Consider the following 19,730-nt stretch of genomic DNA (forward strand, 5'->3'; position numbering starts at 1 on the left):
AGATTCATTTTCAATCTATTTCAACAAAACACAGAATGCAGTTACAAGTGCTGCTTTAATGCAGTCGACTTACTTGCGAAGCTCAGTGTAGATGGGTAGGACCTCGGGGTGGCAGACGAAAGCAAATGCCAGAATGGGGATGGTGTATGCAGTCTGTTGAACAGACAGTGTTGTTTTAGTGCTTTCTGATACGCCTTTGCTATGTTTCACCCGTTTCACACATGAAAATGAATAAAAATGCTAAATTCAAGATATGGGGTGAAAAATGTCCCCGTATGAGGTCTTGTTTTTAATATTTGTAACAGTTTATAAATGAAGGAGTAGTTCACTTTAAAAAAAAAATTTTGCTGATAATTTACTCACCCCCATGTCATCCAAGATGTCCATGTCTTTCTTTCTTCAGTCGAAAAGAAATTAAGGTTTTTGATGAAAACATTCCAGGATTTTCTTCATATAATGGACTTCAATGGGAACCAAACGGTTTAAGGTCCAAATGACAGTTTTAGTGCAGCTTCAAAGGGCTTTAAACGACACCAGACGATGAATAAGGGTCTTATCAAGCGAAACGATCGCTCGTTTCAAAAATAAATAACAAAGTTTAAGTTTTATAAGCTCAAATGCTAGCCTTGCTGTTCTGTGATGAGCGTTCTTGACTCTCCTGTTCATCAAAATGAACAAATCTTTTTTCGAGTCATGACTCGAAGGGTCCTAGATAAGACCCTCATTCATCGTCTGGTGTCGTTTAAAGCCCTTTGAAGCAGCACTAAAACTCTCATTTGGACCTTGAACTGTTTGGTTCCCATTGAAGTCCATTATATGGAGAAAAATCCTGGAATATTTTCATCAAAAACCTTAATTTCTTTTCGACTGAAGAAAGAAAGACATGGACATCTTGGATGACATGGGGTGGGGTAAATTATCAGCAAAAATAGTTTTTTTAAAAGTGAACTACTCCTTTAAGCAATACCATACGAGCAAGAATATTACCATGATTGCAAATGTGATGTTGATATTTTACTACAATTCAATAGACAATAAATTAATATTAGTTGAAGGACATTTTACATTGAGAATAAAGTTTTTTTGCTTTATTTCGTCAATAAAAATAGTTCCAAACAAATTTACAATTGCGCGTCTACAGAGCAACACAGTGACGTTTCGTTACTAAATGAATCTGTGTCAAATTTTGAACAAACTCGCACTTTATTGGGGATGTATGAATGTAATCTGGACGTACTACATTCGCCATGTTGTCACAGTCAGGTTGCATCGCTTCACTGCCATTCACAAATCCTCTCCCGTGGCCTCATGGGATAGTAAAGTGTCCGTTGTATGCACACTTCAGAATCTCACAGGGAAATCCTCCGGGTACTTTTAGCAAACTTTTTATGAATGTAAATTCAGATATACTTTTTTGGTCACATACTGTTTTTGTCCTATTATATAGACGAATCCGACGAGCGTTCTGTGTAGGCTGCCATCTTGTGGCGACGCCATTACTGAGCTGTTACACAGGCATAGACATGTGCACCGGTATGTAAACAAACCTCGGACCCTCGATTATGTTGTGGCAGATTTTCAGTCTCAATTCAAATCATCAAAGTCCGGATCAGGTCTTGAAGAAATTGTGCAGAGTCGAGGTTTTGGGTCTCAGAAAAGCAACTTTATTGAGCAGTTCAACAAAGTGAGATGCCAGCTGGCCATCTGATCTTACAACGGTCTGCACTCATTTCTTATACCTTGTGGTAGCCAATTAGCGCTCAAATTGTTATCTCTTCTCTCCTGGCTCCTCCTTATTACTCCTCCCAGATTAAAAACACCTGCATCATCATTTTATTTTTAATTGGGGCAAACTTTTCTGCGCATGCGTGTCATTTCTTTTTACACAATGGGCTCCTTGTTTCAGTACGCTTTACCCAGTGGCACATTGTTACATTGTATACAATCTGTTTCTCTCCCAGTGCCTCCCAACACCTGCATCTGTGCTACAAGTGTTTTTTGGGTACTTTTCCACTCTCTCGTCCCCCAGATAGCAAACTGACATTGAATCAACGTGGAAACAACGTCTCTCATGACATTGAAACAACGTTGATTTTGCTCATTGAATTAACGTTGAACCAACGTCAGACGCGGCATTCTTCAAAGCTAAATGAAAATCGAAAATTGGTTTGCTTTCATAACGTTGAAACAACGCGTTGATTTCAAGTTGATTTTCCGTTAGTTTTGAAAGAAAGACGCGTCTGACGTTGGTTCAACGTTAATTCGATGAGCAAAACAATGTCAGATCAACGTTGTTTCGATGTCATATTTCCACGTTGATTCAATGTCAGTTTGCTATCTGGGCCCTGTCCTCATGTGCCCTAAGACCCTAGTTTTTTCTGCTTGGCATTACATCACATGCACGCTTCTTTCACATGTACATAGGACAAGCAGAATTCTCCAACAATGACAGCTACAGCCAGGCAGAATGACTTGTTGGTTTGATCTGTGACTGCAGTGGCCTCCAGTCACAGATGAAGGTACAAACGATCTTACAGATTAACGTTATTTATGAAAATAGCTTGGCAAGCTAGCTAGGCTAACGTTTGCTAACGAGGAAACTATAAAAAGATCTGTCCATTTGGCAACAATAAATAAATAAATGAATGAAATCAAATAAACAAATTCATGTTTTTCATTTGTGTCCATTATTTATCTCATTTTCACATTGCAACAGGCATGGGTAAGGTAACGTTACAGCTAGAAAGTATACATAATATCGACCAATTAGTGTTTTTAAACCATGGAAAGAGGTCAATATAACAGCACCCAGACAGCAAACTGACATTGAATCAACGTGGAAACGACGTCTCTCATGACATTGAAACAACGTTGATTTTGCTCATCGAATTAACGTTGAACCAACGTCAGACGCGGCATTCTTCAAAGCTAAATGAAAATCGAAAATTGGTTTGCTTTCATAACGTTGAAACAACGCGTTGATTTCAAGTTGATTTTCCGTTAGTTTTGAAAGAAAGACGCGTCTGACGTTGGTTCAACGTTAATTCGATGAGCAAAACAATGTCAGATCAACGTTGTTTCGATGTCATATTTCCACGTTGATTCAATGTCAGTTTGCTATCTGGGCCCTGTCCTCATGTGCCCTAAGACCCTAGTTTTTTCTGCTTGGCATTACATCACATGCACGCTTCTTTCACATGTACATAGGACAAGCAGAATTCTCCAACAATGACAGCTACAGCCAGGCAGAATGACTTGTTGGTTTGATCTGTGACTGCAGTGGCCTCCAGTCACAGATGAAGGTACAAACGATCTTACAGATTAACGTTATTTATGAAAATAGCTTGGCAAGCTAGCTAGGCTAACGTTTGCTAACGAGGAAACTATAAAAAGATCTGTCGATTTGGCAACAATAAATAAATAAATGAATGAAATCAAATAAACAAATTCATGTTTTTCATTTGTGTCCATTATTTATCTCATTTTTACATTGCAACAGGCAAGGGTAAGGTAACGTTACAGCTAGAAAGTATACATAATATCGACCAATTAGTGTTTTTTTTTAAACCATGGAAAGAGGTCAATATAACAGCACCCAGACAGCAAACTGACATTGAATCAACGTGGAAACAACGTCGATTTTGCTCATCGAATTAACGTTGAACCAACGTCAGACGCGGCATTCTTCAAAGCTAAATGAAAATCGAAAATTGGTTTGCTTTCATAACGTTGAAACAACGCGTTGATTTCAAGTTGATTTTCCGTTAGTTTTGAAAGAAAGACGCGTCTGACGTTGGTTCAACGTTAATTCGATGAGCAAAACAATGTCAGATCAACGTTGTTTCCATGTCATATTTCCACGTTGATTCAATGTCAGTTTGCTATCTGGGCAGGAAAACAATTATGTCACATAACGTTACATTTAGCTCAGGAAAGCCATTTAATGACCATAGCATGTTAATTGAATAGAAAAAATAGCAAGAGAGGAGATTTTGCTGATCACTATATCACATATTTATTGTATTTTTTTTACTTATGTCATTAGGGCCCAAGCCCTGAAAGGGCGAAGGCCCTATTGTTTTCCTAAGGATTATTTATTAGGGCCCAAGCCCTGAAAGGGCGAAGGCCCTATTGTTTTCCTTGGGATTATTTTTCTTTACTATTATTATTATTATTATAATAATTATTATTTTACTACCTTTTGGGCACTTTTGGGGCCCTTAACGTGCTCGAAAACTCTTGAAACTTTGCACACGGGTCAGAACCCGCGGCCATCAGAGCCGGGCTGAAGATGGTACCCGGGCGTGGCAGGGCAGCTCGTCAGCGCCCCCTGGAACGGGGTCCGAACACTTGGTCCATAACTCAAACACGCTTGTATGTAATAATATGAAACTCGGTACACACGTTGATCTCATCGTTTCATCTATACCTCGCGCTCGTACTTTTTACCCCAGCCCAACAGGAATTTGGCTATTGAGGTTTGTTTGTAAAACGCTCGCAATGGAATGTCAAATACTCCTCCTAGAGCTTTGATCCACATTCGACGAAACTCGGTCAGCGTGAAGTCAAGACATTGAGGATGAAAGTTTGCGAGGGGATTTTTTATATCTCGAACGGTTTGTCCGTGGCGAGGAAACGAAATCATGGCGAGAAACGTGAAACAGGAAGTGTGTTATAACTTCAGCATACATTAACTGATCTTGATGAAACTTCAGCAGTGTGTTCACTGTAAGAGGACGATCACATGGATGTGACTATTGTGAGTCAAAGTTATAGCGCCACCAACTGGCAGCAGGAAGTGTGTCACTTTCAAAATGCTTAGATATCACCCTTTTATTTTTACCCGATTTGCTTCAAACTTCATATGTATAATGTAAACATACGGCAGATGTAGACCTGTGAATGGATTCTTGATATCTTTGAAACTGTTGCCGTGGCGACGCATCAAACTTTACCCTTCTTTTAGGATGCTTTTAGGATGCTTTTGAGACCCTTAGCATGCTTCAAATTGCATGAAACTCGACAGACACATCACATTTATTAGCCAGTAGACATGTGCAAAGTTGCAGAAACGGGCGTGGTGAGGGCTCAGTAGCGCCACCTTTTGACAAAAGTGGGGTGGTTAGTTTTAACTAGAGTTACAAAAATTGGTATGTATATTGTACTCCTCGAGCCGGACAACTTTCTAATTGACACTTATTAGCTAGGACCCACAGAAACTCAGATATTTTTGTTTGAATATGGCCACTCTGAGCCTTTGGCTGGCTGGCTGGCTGTCTGTGTGTGTGTGTGTGTGTGTGTGCAGGGGGAGGGGGCTTAACCATTTCACTGCTGTGTGTATGACCTGCATAAAGAAAATACATTTCTCAAGCCTGGTATTTTTTAAATAAGTTTTTATTTTTATTTTTTATAAGTAAAGGCATATAACTAGTTTAATTGTAGTGAATTGACAATAGTTTTATATAATTAGTTTATTAATCAGATTAACTTGGTCAATAAACTTGGTCTGAAAATTTGGTCCATAAATCAAACACACTTGCATGTAATAATATGAAACTTGGTACACATATAGATCTCATCGTTTCATATATACTTCACACTCTTACTTTTTACCCCAGCCCAACAGGAAGTTGGCTATTTAGGGTTGTGTTTAAAACACATGCAATGTAATTTAAATTATTGCTCCTAGAGCACTGAACCAAATTCGACGAAACTCGATCAGCGTGAAGTCAAGACATTAAGGATGAAAAAGTGCCACGGGATTTTTGATATCTCGAACGGTTTGGCCGTGGCGAGGAAACGAAATTATGGCGAGAAACATGGAACAGGATGTGTGTTATAACTTCAGCATACATTAACTGATCTTGATGAAACTTCAGCAGTGTTTTCGCTGTAAGAGACCGATCACATGGATGTGACTATTGTGAGTCAAAGTTATAGCGCCACCAACTGGCAGCAGGAAGTGTGTCACTTTCAAAATGCCGTGGCAACGAAACAAACTTTAACATTATTTTTTGATGCTTTTGGGACTCTTAGCTTGCTTGAAATTGCTTGAAACTCAACAGATACATCACATTTATTAGCCAATAGACATGTGCAACTATGGCAAAAGATTAAAGTAATGTCAAAAAAGTAAACACTAAAAGCCTCATATCTTCTAAAAATGTAATTATACATCATTTGTTTCTAAATTAAATTATACAAATATTATAACTTCCCCAATTTTTCCTTTTTTTTCATTTAAGAATTGTGTTTACGTTCAAAAACAGCCAGAATTGTTGTAAAATTCATAAAAAAATAATAATCTGAGTCATACGTAGTGCTATACTGCCCTCTTGTGTTCAATATCAGGTAGGCCTATTGTGTATATTCCCACCGGTTAATCAACGTGTGACTCCGCTGGGACTTGGGAGCTTTTAAATCGCTTACTTAAAACCGAAAGTCAAAATACGGATGTCCGCACAAGACATTAATGGTGTGGAGTAGAGCGAGCATTTTAAATAAATTCCTATTAAGTAGGATTGAACTAAACAGAAAGAATGTTCACTCTGTTCTGCTGGTTCCTCGCTGGTGGATCATATGATTACTTTGTCATAATCTATGACAAAAATGCTATTATAAACCATATTAATAATAGATAATACACATTGCTCTTATTTTTGAAAAATACATTCATGAAAAACAAGATAACAAAAATCATAAAAAAATATAGCCATGGCTGCTATAAAGCAACATATAATTGAAAGGCAATTAATAATCTGTCATTACGTCACTGCATTATGATATTACGGCTCCAATACGGTGCAGCACAAAGCACTTATGTGCATCCCGAGCGGAGAATGATGTGCTTGAAGCCACATGAAGTTACAGCGCATTGAGTCCGTATTGAAAAGTTCAAAGCACAAAGGAAATACATATTTATGAACAGTGTATTATACATTATCTATCTATGCAATAGTTTATTGAGCCTTTTCTTTTAAAGGTTTTAAATTTCAGTTACTGTGTGCGTGAAGAACAATTATAGTGCTCTGACTCTAGTGTTGTGATCTAACCGACAGCGTCCGACACCCGGTAGAAAGTAACACGATTAAGTTACAGCAATAAAGTCCAGCAAGAAAAAGTTTCTTCATTCGAAAATATAGACCTTTAGACCTTTATCTTAAAGATCCAGTATAATAGGATTAACATTGAATCATTGAAGATCGTTTCATCATTGACTGTAACCGAATGTGACGTGCTGTTTGAATGCTGAATGGAGAATGACTGACAGGCGCAGAGAGGGAAAAGTTTGTGTTCTTGAATTTAATGACTTAAATATTAATTTCTATATCACATAATAGCTTCAGAACACTAATAATACAGTACACAAAAACTTTATGGTACTTTAGAAAGTTTTTGTGCCTTTGTGCCTAACAGAATAGTATATGCACAATATAGAATTTGAATCAGCCTCGTCAAAGATGGCAGTGTCAGAGCCGATACCGATCCTGAGTATCTAATCGGCGCACTTCTTTTCAACAGTCAAATTGAAATTGAAATTGCTTGAAACTCAACAGATACATCACATTTATTAGCCAGTAGACGTGCAAAGTTTCAGAAACGGGCAATGTGCAAGGACTAAATAGCGCCACCTTTTGACAAAAGTGGGGTTGTTAGTTTTATCTACAGTTACAAAAATCGGTATATACATTGTACTCCTCAAGCCGGACAACTTTCTAATACATAGTCATTAGCTCGGACCAAGAGGAAGTCAGATATTTTGGTTTGAATATGGTGAGCCTCTCTCTGAGCCTACGTCCCTGTATGGCAAGCCCTTTTAACATTTAAAAGCTAAGTTTGCCTGTCCGGAATTAACATTGTAGATAGCAACAACGTCTTTCTGTCTATTCGTAATTACATTTTGGATAGTTTGTATTATCATTTAAGACATCTGTAACATAATTGTGACTAGTCGAAATGACAGAGTATGGCAAGCCGTTTTAACATTTAATCATAAAAGGGCCAAAGCCTTCGGCACCGCTACCCGGGTGCCTTTAGGTAACTAAAGGAACCGGGGTTGCGGTGCCACCGGCTTGGGCCCGCCATCGCTGCTCGCAGCTATATTTATTATTATTTTGTAACCTTTTGGGCATTTTTGGGGCCCTTAACGTGCTCGAAAACTCTTGAAACTTTGCACATGGGTCAGAACCCGCGGCCATCAGAGCCGGGCTGAAGCTGGTACCCGTGCGTGGCAGGGCGGCTCGTCAGCGCCCCCTGGAACGGGGTCCGAACACTTGGTCCATAACTCAAACACGTTTGTATATAATAATATGAAACTCGGTGCACATGTTGATCTCATAGTTTCATCTATACCTCGCGCTTTTACTTTTTACCCCAGCCCAACAGGAAGTCGGCTATTGAGGTTTGTTTGTAAAACGCTCGCAATGGAATGTTAAATACTCCTCCTAGAGCTTTGATCCAAATTCGACAAAACTCGGTCAGCGTGAAGTCAAGACATTGAGGATGAAAGTTTGCGAGGGGATTTTTGATATCTCGAACGGTTTGGCCGTGGCGAGGAAACGAAATCATGGCGAGAAACGTGAAACAGGAAGTGTGTTATAACTTCAGCATACATTAACTGATCTTGATGAAACTTCAGCAGTGTGTTCGCTGTAAGAGGACGATCACATGGATGTGACTATTGTGAGTCAAAGTTATAGCGCCACCAACTGGCAGCAGGAAGTGTGTCACTTTCAAAATGCTTTGATATCACCCTTTTATTTTTACCCGATTTGCTTCAAACGTCATCTGTATAATGTAAACATACGGCAGATGTAGACCTGTGAATGGATTCTTGATATCTTTGAAACTGTTGCCGTGGCGACGCATCAAACGTTACCATTCTTTTAGGATGCTTTTGAGACCCTTAGCATGCTTGAAATTGCATGAAACTCGACAGACACATCACATTTATTAGCCAGTAGACACGTGCAAAGTTTCAGAAACGGGCGTGGTGAGGGCTCAGTAGCGCCACCTTTTGACAAAAGTGGGGTTGTTAGTTTTATCTACAGTTACAAAAATCGGTATGTATATTGTACTCCTCGAGCCGGACAACTTTCTAATTGACACTCATTAGCTAGGACCCACAGAAAGTCAGATATGTTTGTTTGAATGTGGTCTTGCTCAATCTGAGCCTGCTGTCTTTGCCTGTCTGTGTATGTGTGTGTGTTTGTAGGGGGAGGGGTATTAACCATTTCACTCCTGTGTGTATGGCCTGCATAAAAAATAAATGCCTTAAGCCTGGTATTTTTTAAATAAGTTTTTTATTTTTTATAAGTAAAGGCATATAACCAGTTTAATTGTAGTGCATTAATAGTTTTATATAATTAGTTTATTAATTAAATTAACTTGGTCCATAAACTTGATCTGAAAATTTGGTCCATAAATCAAACACACTTGCATGTAATAATATGACTTGAGTGTTAATCACATCATGTTTTCAGTTTGAATATAAAATATATAAATTATGTAAAAAAAAATAAAGTTGATCCAGCTGGAGCGCAGGCTGAGAATAGCGCTGTCATGACTGGATCAGAGATCATCAGTCATGCCCTCTCATACCTTACGCGCACACCACGCCCACTTACATCAGATCACATCAACATGTCAGCCGGAGGGATACCGAGGGTCGCTTTCGGATTCAAGAATTTCTTACAACAAGATGGCAAAAGAACAGCGCTTTGCAAGACATGCAACGTTAAGATCGCGGACAGTCAGATGACAACCTCCAATTTCGTCCGTCATTTGAAGAGCCAGCCATTCTGCCCAGTAAGTGCTTGTCAATTTGTTAATGTTATCTGGTTAGCTCGTTCGTAGTTAGCTAGCTAATGTAAGTTAAAGGAGAACTCCGGCGCAAAATTACACATTGTTACCTAGTCAACCATTATCTGAGATTTGTTTTCATGACTGCCGAATGTAAATAGCCTAGTTTTATCTATAAAAACAGTTTAGCCTATAAGTGACGTCCGACATTCTGCATATTGTGTTATTTTGTTAAGCCCCTCTAAAGGCATAAAAAACTGTAAAGCACAATCAAGTTTTCACACTATATTCCAAGACTTCTAAAGTCATTCAATAGCTTAATGTGTGGTAAAATTAATATTTTAGTCTCTAAGTTAAAGTTAACGGAAAGTCATCTCGCATCAGTCATTCTCCATGCATCAGCATTAGCGCGTCGCGTTCGGTTGCGACAGTAACACGACGACACTCTCTTCAAGATCAATGTTCCCAATATTATACTTTATTTGTAGATAAGGCATAAAGGTCTATGATTTGCATAAAATGACTATCTTGCTGGAGTGGAGTTTATTGCCCTTTAGAATACACTAAGCATTAGTGCTGCACGATTATATCGCAGTCGTAATAGCGATCTCAAACCTATGCAATTATATAACGCAAAATGCCGCGATTTTATATGAAATAAACAAAGTAGGGCTATTAGCGCAGCATCTCTTCTTTTTTGTCATCCTTTGACTAGTGTTACAAGATCCCCCTCTTATTGGTTCAAATGCCTTTTCGCATTTTGCACGACAAGAAGTGAAAAGCTGCCTGTGAGTGCCCTAGATTAGATGATACGCATAATGCGCATGCACTGACCGTGTGCCAGCCCAGAATAAACAGTTCTCTTTCGAGCTTGAACGAACAATAGCACACACAATTATGCCAAAATGTGGTTTTGTCTAGTATCTTCATAACATAAGAAAAGTCTATGGATAAAAAGAGTTGTGCTATGAGGCGCGTGTGAGATCCGCGTCTCGGCAACGGGTGCTCTTAAAGGGCCAGCAGCGAATAAAGCGTTCTTTCAGTAAAGTTAAAAGAACAAAGGGAAATTAGAAAATTACTCACTGATCTTGAGTAAAGAACTTTTGTAGCTTTAATAAGGATTATTATATATATAATTTATGATTCAGGCAGCGCAGACTGTTTGATAACTTTATTCAATTTCTGTACCTGTTAAGACAGGAAGGGCACAGGTAAATATGTTTTTTATTATGGGTTTATGCGGGGATTGTTTGAAGTTCACTTAATTTAAAAGCTGTTATATATTTTTTTTAAGCCTAATAATTTTTTTAAAAGTTGATGGCTTTCAATTGATGGAATCACTGTAATGTTGGTTTGGTTGATGGTTTATTGGTCATTATAGGTGTTATCAATCATTTATTGTTGTTGTTGTTTTTAGTTTGAGTTGAGAAATAAACATTAATCTGTGTGTGCATTTTACTTTAGAACCAAGCAAGTTGGACTCATGAAACCATTTTATTATATCGGAGTCGCAAATCGCAATTGCAATATTGGCTCAATAATGGCAATATGACATTTTCCCAAATCGTGCAGCCCTACTAAGCATAGATTATAGATACCATCCCTTCGCTATGTTCTTTTCAATGTGAAGCGTTGCGTGCTGTGACTTGGTGTTGCTTCAAGTGCATCATTCTGCACACGGGATGCGCATGATTGCTTATAATATTTTGGGGAGAGAAGGGGGCGTGGCCTAAGGGAATATCACTCGTGATGTTAAGTGGTGTTACCCCGCCATCGCTGATACAACCTTTAGCAGTTATGTTTTTGCTTCTTGAGAGAGAGAGAAAGTGTGTGTGTGTGTGTGTGTGTGAGCAGTGGCGGTTCTAGGCGGGGGCCTGGGGGGGCCAGTGCCCCTGCGACAACAAGCTTGGACCCCCTTGTGGCCCCCCTAAATGTGGAGTCAGTGTGAAATATTTTTTTTATAGTGTGTCACGCATTGAGCATGACAGTCACTCGTTTCAGTCTTTTGTCTCACACTCCCGTCACACATTGTATTTCTCATGCGGAAAAACTATTAATAATATATTTAATATACGCAATTTCTCTGGCCGCGCCGCTCTCACGTGAGAATCAAGCGCGTCTCGCCTGGAGTTCAGCAGTCGACCCTGCTACGCATCAGCCAATCAAAAAAAGAGAAGTGCTACTTAATAGCCAATCAGAAAAGGGCACTATTGTATCTGGGTAAAATTTAACGCAACAACCAATGAAAAAAAGCATATCCTGGAATTGTTCATATGATTCTGTTACAACATCTTCCGAAAGTTTCTTCACCCGTCCCACAGATGAAACTAATCACTGGAGCTCCGAACATCACTTGGAGCACGGAGTAAGTCATGATCTCCTGTTTTAATGTTACAACAAATTCACAACTTGTTTGACAAAAACTATGACAACTTGACTGATGTAAGATGAATCTTTCCCGTAGCGTAAGCTAGCTTACGCAATGCTCGTTCCCTCATCTAGAGAGAACCGAGGTTACGTTAGGTAATCGATTCGTTTCCCATTTAATTAGTATCAGTCTGTAACTTAGACAACAGTTTTACAGCCTGTTCACTGACAACACCTGCTCAGAACAAGTAGTCTAGGCCTAGTCATCTTATTACACGAATCACGATGACTGACATATTGTCACATTATAAACATCTCTCTCTCCAAATAGGCTTAATAATTTTATTAGCACTAGATAAATTAAAGTGTATTGCATAGTCGATTTTATAGGTCACTTTTAAAATCATGTCATATTTTATAATTATATCCTGGCCAAGGATGCATTAATTATTGCTTCTGTCTTTCAAAGATGTCAGGAAAAAAACAATTATAAAAAAGCTCATTCACCCTGAGAGGAAAGCCCCCTAAAAAGGCCAGTTTAGAGGATAATTTGCTAATCTTTTTGCAAAAAAAAAAAAAAAACCCCACAAAAATCGTAGATTAATTTGTAAAAATTATATATATATATATAGATATATATATACATACATACTGTATATTCAATGTAAAAAAATAAAATGGAAATTCAAATACAGACTGATATATGTAATGCAAATGTAAAAATATAATGGAAATGCAAATTGTTGGATAATTATAAACATGGTATTTTGCTTATTTATGCCTTCAGTGCAGTGCAGAAAATGATAAGGTCTAAATGTAACTGGCCCCTCTAACAGTACAACTGGCCCCAGCTTGGCCCCCCCAGTTGAAATGGTCTAGAACCGCCACTGTGTGTGTGAGAGAGAGAGAGAGAGAGAGAGAGAGAGAGAGGAGAAATGTAACAAAGTTTAATATTGTTTGTAAACTGTGTTTGAGAGAGAGGAAGGTGTTCAGAGAGTCTGTAGGATGTTAAGCTGTTATTTGTTTTATGGACTCAATGTTGAAAATTTAAAACATTTCAAACACACTGTTGGCAGAAGTGAAAAATAAATAATTTTATGAAGTTACAATTTTGTTTGATTCCATGGTGTATTTTACTGAACATGAGTATTTACAATGCAAATTATTGTAATTTACTGGCAAATACTTATCTTGTCTTTTCATTTTATTAAGATCAGATTCTGCATGTAAAATTAAAATAATAAGGTGACTTGACTTGCACTTGACTTAACCTACTACAAGACTTGACTTGACTTGACATAGCCTGTGACTTGACTTGACTTGCCCCCCCCCAAAAAAATACTTGGGACTTACTTGAGACTTGACGGTTAAGACTTGAGACTTACTTGAGACTTGCGTGACCTGCACCCATCTCTGCTCTAAGTTTTAAGACAGTTCAAATGGAAGTTGGGAATTATGTGTTGTTTGAATAAATCTCCTAGGAGAAATACATCAAATTACAACGCATGTGTTTACCAATCACCACCATACTCGGTGTGCATGAAGTCAAGACATTGAGGATGCTCAATTCCGGACGGATTTTTGATATCTCGAACGGTTTGGCCGTGGCGAGGAAAATAATTTATGACTAAAAAAGGACACATAAAATGTGTTAACTTTGCTCGTTTTACCTACAGTTACAAAACATGCCACGTATATTGTTCTTGTCAAGCCGATCAACTTTCTAATTAACAGTAAGAAGCTCAGACCAAAAGAAAGTCAGATATTGCAGTTTGGATGTGTATCTTGTCTCTATCAGTGTCTGTGTGGGGAAGAGGGAGGGGGGGGGGGTGCTGGTGTCTGCGTTTATGTGTGTGTGTGTGTGTGTGTGTGTGTGTGTGTGGCTGACTGTAGATTTTTTCTGCAAGTCCTTATCTTTTTGCATAACAATTTTGTATTTTTTTAAATGACAAAATATGCATATAACCCTAATCTTTTAAATGTATAGTTTGCTTTAAATAAAAGTAAGATAAATTGGTAAACTACAAATTGGTAATTGAAGCTGAATGAATTTAAAATTAATGTGCTATATTTCAATACATTTGCTTTCCTTAATATTGTAAAACACTAACCTCATTTATATGTGTGTGTGTGTGTTTGTATGTATATATATTTTGCAAAGCCCTCACTGATGTAAGCTCTTCTGCACACTTCTCTTCGACAGTCAATGCGGAGGTTAAGTTTTTGCACGTCGTGCAGAATAACCCTCTTTATATATATATATATATATATATACTTAAAAAAGCGGGGGTTAAGTTTTTGCACGTCGTGCAGAATAACACTAAAGGCACCATATATATACTTAAAAGTGGGGTTGTTAGTTTTATCTACAGTTACAAAAATCGGTATATACATTGTACTCCTCAAGCCGTACAACTTTCTAATACATAGTCATTAGCTCGGACCAAGAGGAAGTCAGATATTTTGGTCTGAATATGGTGAGCCTCTCTCTGAGCCTACGTCCCTGTATGGCAAGCCCTTTTAACATTTAAAAGCTAAGTTTGCCTATCCGGAATTAACATTGTAGATATCAACAACGTCTTTCTGTCTAGTCGTTACACTTTGGATAGTTTGTATTATCATTTAAGATATCTGTAACATAATTGTGACTAGTCGAAATGACAGAGTATGGCAAGCCGTTTTAACATTTAATCATGAAAGGGCCAAAGCCTTCGGCACCGCCACCCGGGTGCCTTTAGGTAACTAAAGGAACCGGGGTTGCGGTGCCTCCGGCTTGGGCCCGCCATCGCTGCTCGCAGCTATATTTAAATAATTGTTATTATACGCGAATGTCCACATCTTGTACTCGCCCAGGAAATCTGTAAACCGTACGGCACCAGACAGGGGCAGTCGACCCGGGGTATTCACAATGTTTTCTCTTCAAAATTAAAATTTTACTGCCACCATTAAAACAATTTATAACGGAAACTGTTTACCCACTCGACATTATACAAGGGGTAACGTTGTAACGTTAGTGACAGTCGTAAATCGCGGGCTGTTTATTCCAGTGGACGCAAGTTGCAACTAAAACAATAGGAGGCAATGGCGCAACGCTACCCAGCAACAGCTCAGTAATGGCGCCCTGCTTACTTCCGGTAGTTTCGCCGGATTCGTCTATAGTAGAGAAGTATGCGATTTTGGATGCAGCCAATAATTTTGCGCCACCTGCTGGTTTTCTTTGAAACAGGCCTCTGAATTACATGTGATATTGAACTATACAGTACCTGTGAGTTCACAGTGAACATCTGCGGGCTGCAGTGGGAGTCATCCGCCATCACATGTCCGTTATGGTAGCTGTGGGCGTGGTTAGTGGATACGTTTGAATGTGCGTGAGCCAGCGTGCTGTTGGCCGTGAACTCTTCGAATGGGCACAGGATCTGGAACTTCTTATAGATGACCTAAAAATAAAGAAAGGGACAGAGGATGGAGTTGTCATATGTTCTTTGTTTTGTTTGGACTATTAAAGTCCGTTTCCTCTGTTAGTTTTGTAGTTCTTTTTTTTGATTGGTCCCTCGTGATGGTCTTCCCACATGTACCTTGTTCTTTTGTTGTTACTATTATTATTCTTAAAGTGTATCCGCCATTGGATCCCACTCTCCTTCATCTCTGAGTTCGCCTTAACATTATAAAAGTGAAAATGGAAAATACGCATAGGCATTTTAGCTATTTTGTGTACGCTAGTACTCAACTTTGGCCCATCCCTAACAGCTATATGTCTTGTTGGCTAAAATTTCCAAGGAAATATAGACAAAATAAAGCCACAATGGGTTAAAAATAATAATCCCTAAAAGCAGCTCAAAGAGCAAAAACAGAAAACATTAATATTTGAACACCCCTTGACAAATTATACTTGTGAAACATCACAGAACATATTTATCCCGAGAGAATTGAACCAATTTCAATCAATTAAAAGCCGCAGTCATCTTATTCTGAAGTCAGTATTGCATTAATCAGCATTGCTTTGTACATATGATATAATATTCCATCCTCTAAAATACCTCTGGGAAAAGTGTGTGGGCGAACTGTTATGCGCATCTGTGAATCATCACGCTCTGAGTCTGAAATATGTTTATAAGTATAAGATACAGGGGCAGGATGGTAGTGAGTTTTTGGTATAATTTTTTGGTTTGATTCTTCAATTTTGTTTTAATATTGACTCTAATAATATCGGATGATGATGAAGATGATGGCAAATACTTACTGCACTAAGGAAGAAGACCATGCAGCTGAGTGAAAAGCCACTGGAATAACCAAGGTAACCTGAAAATAGAAATATATAGCGAAGCGCGTCAATATGCCGTCCCAGTGCTATTGTCAATCGACATCCATGCATCCCTGCAAACTATAAATGCATGTGCTAAGAAAAGCGCAGTGAGTTATCACTCATCTCAGAAGCTAATCTCTGCTGACAGAGCTTACCAGACAAGGTCAACTTCACTCAATTACTAAAACAACTGTGCACGGTTAAAACACTTTTGCTCTCAGAAAAAAAAAAAACTATTTGCCATTACTTTGGTTATTTATTGGTCTGACTTATCGCTTTATATGAAAACAGAATGTGCTTTTAAAGTGCTTGAACTTGCGCTCTGTAATATGAACAGTCCTTTCAACTGGGTCAGACGTGCACGCTATGGGCTGATGAAACACACTTTCAGGAGGTGAAGAGAGAGGTGAGATGGATTGAAGTAGAAATGATGGACTCACCCAGCTGTTTCATTAGAGCCAATGGCAGGATGACAGAGAAAGACACGAGCACCACCAAGTAGTTGCCATTGAGATACCACTCCCTGCAGAAACAGAGACAGAGAGTTCACAAAATGTCTTCATTTTCAGTCGAATTAGTTTATTTTATGTGGTAAGGCCAAATTACTGTAAAACATCAAGATTTGGCATAATACAGGAAATACTTTTGTCAGGTGATGATTGTGAATTCAAACCTTATTTGCTTTAACTCTCACTTTCAGACAAGGCTTAAAGGAGTAGTTCACTTTAAAAAAAAAACTTTTGCTGATCATTTACTCACCCCCATCTCATCCAAGATGTCCATGTTGAAAAGAAATTAAGGTTTTTGATGAAAACATTCAAGGATTTTTCTCCATATAATGGACTTCAATGGGAACCAAACGGTTCAAGGTCCAAATGAGAGTTTCAGTGAAAAATGCAAACTGTTCAAAGGGCTTTAAACGATTCTAGACGATGAATAAGGGTCTTATCAAGTGAAACGAACGCTCATTTAGAAAAAAAAAAATTAAGTTTTATATGCTCAAATGGTCGCCTTGCTCTGTTCTGTTCGTGACTCTCCTGTTCGAACACGTTTATCAAAATCAACAAATCTTTTTTCCGAGTCAATTCGTTCATTTCGTTCGTTGAATGAACCAAATGACACGAAAAAAGATTCGTTAATGATAAATTTGATAAATGAGTTCGAATAGGAGAGTCACAAACACGCATCACAGAACAGAGCAAGGTGAACATTTGAGCTTATAAAACTTAAACTTTGTTTGTTTTGGTTTTTTAAATGAGCGATCGTTTCTCTAGATAAGACCCTCATTCCTCGTCTGGGAATTCTATTTAAATAAATGCTGTTTTTTAAACTTTCTGTTAAATAATAAACGTATAACGTTTTCCACAAAAATGTTAAGCAGTAAAACTGTAAAAAAAAAACTAAAACAAATGTTATTTCTGAAGGATCATGTGACACTGAAGGCTGGACCAATGATGCTGAAAATCCAGCTTTGATCACAGAAATAAATTATATTTTAACATATATTTAATTGTAAAACAGTTATTTTAATAATAATAATAATATTTCTGTATTTTTTGGTTAAATAAATGCAGCTTTGGTGAGCACGAGAGACTCTTTTTAAAAACATGGGGGGGAAAATATCAAAAAAAAAAAAAAAAAAACCTTTAAGGGACGTGATATGTTTTCATTGCTGGTGAAATGAGAGATTACGCTCTGGTTTAGTGGGAGCTGTAAATAAAGTATGCACAAGTAACTAAAACCAGCAAATAGTACAAAATACAACTATTCTTAACTTTCTGTGCCTATTGGTCTCCTTTTCTGCCTGACAAGCCAACTTGAGCAACTTCACATGAGCGGCTGTAGAAAACATCGACACTATTCCAGAATCAACCTGTCTAACTCCTAACCAACCTGTCCTGTCTAATTTCCGACCGAGTCTGCAATTCGTGTGATTTATGAGAAGGTATATGTTGTGTTTGCTGAAGCCGCTAGCGACACAGACCATCTAAATAGTTGAAAGCTGACTGCGACATGGCACAGTTCCCACTCCTGGACTCAAGTAACCACCACACTGTGAACACGAGCACACACACACGGAGTCACAAGGTGTTGCGCAGTATGTCAAGTCCAGACCTTGTTTGAGACTGCTCTATTTCCAGACCCTCTCCACTCTTCCCAGTATTCAAACACTGTGTAGACAACTACACGTGGGAATGAAACATCATAAACGCATTATATAAGATGTGCTATCTATCATTAGGGGCATAAAGATTCCTCTATAGACCATTTTGCAAGATGTAAACAACACTGGTCCAGAAGCACTTCCTGTTTCAGTTTTTTAACACTACATAAAAGCTGGGATAAAATACAACCAACAGAACATTTAAAACTGAATCAAAAAGTTAAACAAACATCTTAACATAACATGTGAAATAAAGAAAACAGTTACAAACTGACACAGGAAGTGCTTCTGGACCAGTGTTGTTTACATCTTGTAAAATGGTCTATAGTAGAAGTGGCTGCTTTACAGAATGTGCAGAAGTCGGCAACATGCAAGAACCAAAATATGAATATATATCAACACAGATATGCAGAACAGAAGTGTGCTTCCCAATATACTGGTCCAAACTGCATTTACATCAAATATTATATATAAGGCATGTATTTACGTAAAATAAGGTATATACATGTATACATACACACATCCTGCTGCACCTGCTCCTGAAATTATACAAAAGCTCTCAGTCAATGCATAATGTTAACAGTGAAGCACACGCCTCCATCTTTGCTGGGTTTCTAACACTGCTGACGGGTTCATTATTATACAGAACTGAAAAGCCTCTGGAACCAAAGCCTGTGTGAGTTTAACACTGCTCATATAAATAAATCACCTTGCCCATCTACACTTTCACTCTGTTAAATGGAAGTCTTCAGACTAATCCAGTCATTTTGAAATACACATTACACGACATGAGATTTTGATGTTTAAACTTCTTGCTAATTATCCATTTTTAGGGGATTCAAAATAAAATGTGGCTTTTTTTGTGCGTAGAATTTAAAAAACGACACTCACAGGCATAGTAATGAAGACAATTACAGTAATGAAGACAAACCTCTTCTTCCTATAAACTCAATTTCAAACACTATGATGTGTCTGTTTTCAACACCATAATTGATAAAACAGATGATTTAACCTGAGAACACAAGCGGTATTACTTTACTTGAAGGGGTGTGCATGACACCTTCGGGCCAGTTGTTCAAAACATTTAATGTGGAT

The 19,730-nt window shown here is 38.2% G+C and overlaps 1 protein-coding gene across 1 annotated transcript in view; it reads right to left on the reverse strand.

The window, feature by feature from the left end:
- slc38a3b (solute carrier family 38 member 3b) overlaps positions 1 to 19,730 on the reverse strand; it is a 57,946-nt gene that overhangs the window by 8,408 nt on the left and 29,808 nt on the right. The window contains exons 9-12 of the mRNA XM_089134475.1: positions 16,912 to 16,994; positions 16,409 to 16,467; positions 15,432 to 15,605; positions 74 to 153 (exon numbers count right to left, since the gene is read on the reverse strand). Coding sequence (XP_088990601.1) covers positions 74 to 153; positions 15,432 to 15,605; positions 16,409 to 16,467; positions 16,912 to 16,994 — 396 coding nt within the window. The remainder of the gene's footprint in view (positions 1 to 73; positions 154 to 15,431; positions 15,606 to 16,408; positions 16,468 to 16,911; positions 16,995 to 19,730) is intronic.

Source organism: Pimephales promelas, chromosome 8 (assembly GCF_988280905.1).
Source record: "Pimephales promelas chromosome 8, fPimPro1.hap1.1, whole genome shotgun sequence".
Taxonomy (NCBI): domain Eukaryota; kingdom Metazoa; phylum Chordata; class Actinopteri; order Cypriniformes; family Leuciscidae; genus Pimephales; species Pimephales promelas.